The 6,000-nt window shown below is 54.5% G+C and overlaps 1 protein-coding gene across 5 annotated transcripts in view; it reads left to right on the top strand.

Annotated features, from left to right (window-relative positions):
• Positions 1 to 57: 57 nt before the first annotated feature.
• The window catches only part of C3H4orf50 (chromosome 3 C4orf50 homolog), a 113,709-nt gene continuing 107,766 nt past the window's right edge, over positions 58 to 6,000 (top strand). For 4 of the 5 annotated variants that reach the window (XM_035714350.2, XM_049108640.1, XM_049108639.1 and 1 more), the window contains exons 1-2: positions 354 to 495; positions 3,837 to 4,214. In XM_035714350.2, the coding sequence (XP_035570243.2) occupies positions 3,946 to 4,214 (269 nt within the window). In that variant the 5' untranslated portion in view covers positions 354 to 495; positions 3,837 to 3,945. Of the gene's footprint in view, positions 197 to 353; positions 496 to 3,836; positions 4,215 to 6,000 lie in introns of those variants that run through there. The other variant, XM_035714351.2, reaches the window with a different exon arrangement.

Below are 6,000 nucleotides of genomic sequence, written 5' to 3'. Positions count from 1 at the left end.
CACTTTGCGTCTCCTTGGGCATAACTAGGCAGTTAGACCTGCAGGACTCCCGGGTACTGGCAGGAGATGGAGCGGACAGCAGCCACGGCTCCCTCGGTGGGACTCGTCGGCAAAGGAGACCATCCAACCCATGGGGGACCAGGAGCCCATTCTCTGAGACAGCTCAGGTGCAAGGGAATGAGACCCACACGAGCAGGTATGGGAGTGGCCCTGGCTCAGAAACCCAAAGTCTCCAGTATCTGTGAAAGTCCTGGACATTGTTTCCAAAGTCCCTGCCAGGGACAGGCCGGTTCCAAGAGCCGTTGTACTCAGGGGACCTCCCAACCCTGGTGGCCTACTGGACGCGTCCCTGGACTTCATCCACAGCCCTCTGCTCCCAGGAGGGGGTATATACCCCTCATGATTGTTGTGGGTGTTGTGGCCTAGTAGCACAGCCGAGGTTCCACGTGGTGCGGTTCCCAGGGCAGCAGAGCTACAAGAACAGCTGAACCTCAGGTCAGTGTCTCAGGCAGGAAGGAGAAGGGTTGGGTCCACCCCTTTACCACCACCCTCCTCACATCCTGAATGTGAGGATGAAGGGAGAGCCCTGTCAAGTTCCTGGCACTTGACACAAGCCCTAATTCCTGGCTCCTCTGTGGCCAGTGACAACCCCTGAGGAGCTGGGCAGAGAAGTCCAGGGGTCACGCCTGTGTCCTGTCGCTGCTGTTCCGGTGGCGTTGAGGGCCAGGAGGCCAGCCATGCCGGGTGACAAGCCATCCTCATTTGTCTGGGATGTGGGATTTCCAGTTTTAAGATGGGACCAGTCCCAGGCAAGCCGGGATGAGTGAGTCTGTCTGCAGCGTGAGGACTTGACTGCCAGCCCTACTTCACTCTGTCTCTGCCTCTCTCTCTCTCTCTCTCTCTCTCTCTCTCTCTCTCTGAGAGACACAGGCAGAGGGAGAAGCAGGCTCCATGCAGGGAGCCCGATGCAGGACTTGATCCCAGGACCCTGGGATCACGACCAGAGCCGAAGGCAGATGCTCAACCATGAGCCACCCAGTCATCCCCAACCTGGACTTCTGTAAAATGCAAAAGGGGTGGGTGGGTGTGCTGTGCTGATGCTGCTGGCGTTAGCTCATCAGAAAGGCCCGAGGTTTACTGATGCACCCAGCACTGTTTGAGACCCTGTGCAAGGAGCTAGCTGCAGGTGCAGGTGCCCTGGGCGTGTACACCTGCCCCATGTCAGGGTTACCTTGGAGAGATGCAAGCTGTGCTTTAGCATGAGCTCAACACCTATCTGAGCAAACTGATTATCATTCCTCCCACCGGCCACTCCTCCCCCCCTTTTCTTCCCCATCCTTCTGTCCTGTGGCTGAGAGTCTCAAGGTCTCTGGCTTCTGCTTTTCCCTCACCTTCCGTAGCCAGTTGGTGACCCGTGGAATCCTGCCTGATGGTCCCAGTACAAGCAATGACATGTTTGTTTTTGCCTGTTTTCTCACATTTAACCAGAACCTGCTAGAGGCCTGACAATTTGGGGTGCTCCTCCCTGAGGTTGTCTGAGAGCTCTGCAGGGCTTCTGCAGACCCCAAAAGATGCCCTACCCCACCCTACCCCCCAAGACTATGCCCAGCAGTTAGGTAATTGGCCCAGAATGCTATCTGAGAATAGAGATGAGATTCAACCCCAGGCAGTGTGGCCCTGGAGCCTGAGGTCCAGGTTGCCCCACTATATCCCCTTTCAGCCAACACCCCACCCCACTGCCTCTGGCCACTCCGAGTCTGTTGCAAGCCCTGTGGGTCACCCCAGCATGCTGGCCACTGCTAAAGCAATATAATTAAAAACAAAATCTTGTCCCAACCTGGAAAACCCCTCCATGAGGTAAACAAGAAAGAAAGTGTGTTAATTCTTGAATGAGCATCAAACCAGAACGTGATGTGCATCACAGGTGCTCTGCTCAGAGATCTGCCGAGACAGAAAGAAATCTCACTCCTTTTCAGCCAAGCAGATACAATCCACTCTGTACATGTCCTCAGGATAATAGTAATCAGTTCTCCAATAAGAGGACTCGACAGCACCAGCTGTTACACATAGGTCACCCTAAATTCACCTCGCCATTGGGTGACCCTCGGTGTTCGTTAATTTGGGGGTTTGTTTTTATTAGTTTCAGAGGTAGAATTTAGTGATTCATCAGTTGCATATAACACCCAGTGCTCATCCCATCATCTGCCCTCCTTCATGCCCATCACCCGGTTACCCCATCCCCTCACCCACCTCCCCTCCGACGACCCTCAGTTTGTTTCCTAGAGTTAAGAGTCTTTTATGGATTGTCTCCCTCTGAATTTTTATCTTATTTATTTTTTTTTCAAGATTTTATTTATTTATTCATGAGAAACACACACACACACAGAGGCAGAGATGTACGTAGAGGGGGAAGCAGGCCCCATGCAGGGAGCCTAATGCTGGACTCCATCCCAGGTCTCCAGGATCACACCCTGGGCCGAAGTCAGACGCTCTACCACTGAGCCACCCAGGCGTCCCTTATTTTATTTTTTTATACAAAGGAGAATGAAACTCTTCTCATCTTTTATGACAGGGTGGCTTTGGGGTGTGGGTCCAGGCTCCCCTGAAGCTAGGTCCCTCGTGTCCCCCAGGGTCTGGGAGACAGGATTCTGTTTCCTTGGATGTTTCCATTCTAAAGAGATGGTTCCCAGATGGCCCTTCGGAAAGACATCCCTGGGTCAGAGAGCTGGCAAAAGGTTTATCTAGCTTTGAAAAAGTGTTACGTGTGTTTCAAAGAGATGACAAGGAACTTACAAGTTTTCTAAAGTTCTTGCTTTAACAGGGGCCGGTAAGCCTGGTATTTTTAACTTCTACTAACCTTGTGCGGCTCTGCAGCAGACTGAGCACAGTGGCTCCTCCTCCATGGCCAGCGGCCTCCTCGTCACCTCTGTCCTCAAAGCAATGCCTGGCCGGGCCCTCCCTGCCCCCCAAACTCCCAGGACACCCCACCGGCCACAGAGAGATGCCAAAGCCTTTGCCCCGGAGCTCAGGGCCCCAAGCCACCTTCTGTTCTCCTTCCTCCTTCCCCTCCGAGCACCCACAGGCCCGGCCACTCCCTCCATGTGTCCCAACACTTCTGAGGGCCCGGGACCCCAAGGCTGCCCCAGGCTGGGAGCCTCCTGTGCCCGCCTCTGCCAGCTGAAGTCCACCATTCTGCGTCCCTGCAGGCCCTGGCTCCCCCCGCCCGCCCACCCCAGCAGGACATGTTTTCTCCTGTCGGGGTCCTGGTACATCCATTTGTCACTTCTCTGGGTTTTGGATTTAGACCTGGGTTTGAATCCTGACTCTGGCCCTTCCTATATGTGAGGCCTGGACAAGCTCCTCCACCTTCTGGAACCTCTGTCTCACCAACTACAAAATAGGTACGATAACGTCCACGTCCTAGGGTTACGGCACAGTTGGACCAGCTAGGGTGACGTGGCCGAGATCGCAGGCGATCCGCCCAGGGCAGCACTAGCACGCGTCCCCTCCGCCGGGTGAGCTCTCGGTCCCCAATTGTTTGCTGTCCCCAGAGAGGAGGCACAGAGCTTCACTCGCTCATAGAGGAGGTGGAAGGGAGCAGCACCACCAAGAATTTATATTTCTGATGGCTCTGCCTGGAAATCTCATTTTACCTTTCTGTGAGCATCATTATGCATTTAATCCCAGGTGGCTTTCCTGCGGCGGCTTCTTGCTCTGGGTGAGTTCTGACGTGCCAGCTTGTAAACCGAGAGGCGTTGGTTCGTATCGTATGACGCGTGTGAATGAAACCCAAGGCCCGCTCACGAATAATTCACCTGTTCTTGCCCTCCTCCAAGGGTATTCGGCACAATCTGAAGGCCCTGCAGCCATCTCGAAATCTCCAGAAAGTCAATGTTGCAAATCCACTTAACGTTATTAAGGCCTGACCCGTGACCTCCGTACAGGATGGAGCCCACAGCTAAAGGACGGACCGAGAAAAATTTCAGCTACGTTGTCAGAGCCCCCAGCAGCGATGGGTTTGATGTCATGAACGTTGATGTGAAGATCGACACGTCCTGGGTGTTCCAGGACGTAGAAGACAGCGGTGGGGAGCAGGAAGCCCGAAGCCCAGGTGCGGACCCAGGCACGCTCAGGAAGCAGCTGGAATCCTCGGAGCAGAAGCTGCTGGCCGCCGTGGACAAGTACGTGATGTCCGAGTCCGGGCTGAGGAGCAGGTAAGTAGGGCGTGGGGACCTCTTCTTGTGCGTTTAACAAATCCTGGGTCCCAATCGTGCTAGATCGGTGTGTCGGGTGGCTCCTGGGGCTGAAGACTCGGACTCCAGGGGCGGCCCCAGCTCTGGTTCCTCCCCGTCCCACCCTGTGTTCTGAGTGTCGGGGGGCTGAGCCCACACGGCTCCCCAGGCTCCTGCGCTCGGGCTTTCCTAGGGGCCCAGCCACCCAATGGGAGAGACTGGAGGGAGGGGAAAGGGAGAGGCCAGGGTACTTCCCCCTCTCCTGCTTTGGGTGACATCCCACAGCGACCCAGCCATGCTTTTGGGTCCCTCCTCTGTCTTCCTGACTCCTGGGCCCAGTATCACCGCCTCCTCCTCCCCGCGTGTCCCTCCATCCGCAGGGGCAGGAGTGGCTCCTGGCAGTTGCTCATCTCTGGGTTGCCTCTCCTCTCTGCCTGGCCTTTTAGCTCTTCCGTCATCTTCATAGCAGACTCTCTGCACTTGTTCTCACTGCTGACCTTTCCAGCCGGGGCTCTGTTTTCCTGGTAGAGCCAATGTGGTCCAGAGGTTGGGATGTGAACCCGGGTCCTTCTCAAAGCCCGTGATCTTTCCTGACCGTTATCTAATACCGAGGCCAGCAGAGTGAGGTGGGGCCCTGCGTGCATATCAGGGGAGAAACCCAGCACGGAAATGCAGGACGGTAGTGGCTGGGGTCCATCCCAACAGGTTTACCACCATCTCAGTAGCCCAGCGTCTTGGATTCATCTGAGACCTCACCATCTTCTTGTATGTTCCTTCATTTTAATAAAGGCAAGTCATTAAATATGTATTTACATGTGCTTTTATCTTCTTTCCTCTTTGTAGAACTTTTTACATGAAGAAATTCACATATCAGAAAAATTGTTTTGTTACTTCTGTGATCATTCGTTCATTCACTCATTCATGGCTCTCTCATCCTACACCCTGCACTGGCCCACCCAGAGTCACGGGCTAAGTTGTGTTGGTTTGCTCAGGCTGCTCTAGCAAAGTACCACAGCCTGGGGACTTATAGAAAGGTACCATCTCACGGTCCTGGAGGCTTACAGTCCAGGACGGTCAAGGACGGGCAGGATTGGTCCCTCCCGAGGCTGCTTTCAGTGGCATGTGGATGGCGTCTTCTCCCGGTGTCCTCACACGGTCTTCCCTCTTTGTGTGTCTGCATCCTGATCCCCTCCTCTTATAAGGACCCCACTCAGATTGGATCCGAGGCAGCCAGATGACCTCACTTAACTCAACTACCTTTGTAAAGGCCCCGCCTCAGGATCCCTGGGTGGCGCAGCGGTTTGGCGCCTGCCTTTGGCCCAGGGCGTGATCCTGGAGACCCGGGATCGAATCCCACATTGGGCTCCCTGCATGGAGCCTGCTTCTCCCTCTGCCTATGTCTCTGCCTCTCTCTCTCTCTCTCTCTCTGTGACTATCATAAATAAATAAAAATTAAAAAAAAAGGCCCCGCCTCCAAATAACAGTCACATTCTGAGGTGCTATCACATTCTGAGGTGCTAGAGGTTAGAATTTCAACATAATGAGTTTGAGGGGACACAAATCAGCCCATAACATAAATCCTAGGGGAGGGAGGGGGTGGTTGAGAACCAGCAAAGATAGGGCCCCAGCACTGGAGAGAGCTGCAGTGTAACCCACACATGGTTGTGGATTCCAGTCTTTCTCCGGAGAGGTTGGCGGTGAAAACCAGAAAGTCCTTGGGCCCCGGGGGAAATGCTGGGAAACCTCTACCAAAGGAGACCCCTCCATG

This window comes from Canis lupus, chromosome 3, assembly GCF_003254725.2.
Source record: "Canis lupus dingo isolate Sandy chromosome 3, ASM325472v2, whole genome shotgun sequence".
Taxonomy (NCBI): domain Eukaryota; kingdom Metazoa; phylum Chordata; class Mammalia; order Carnivora; family Canidae; genus Canis; species Canis lupus.
The sequence above is the reverse complement of the archived record's forward strand: the minus strand, read 5'-3'. Positions and strand labels throughout refer to the sequence as shown.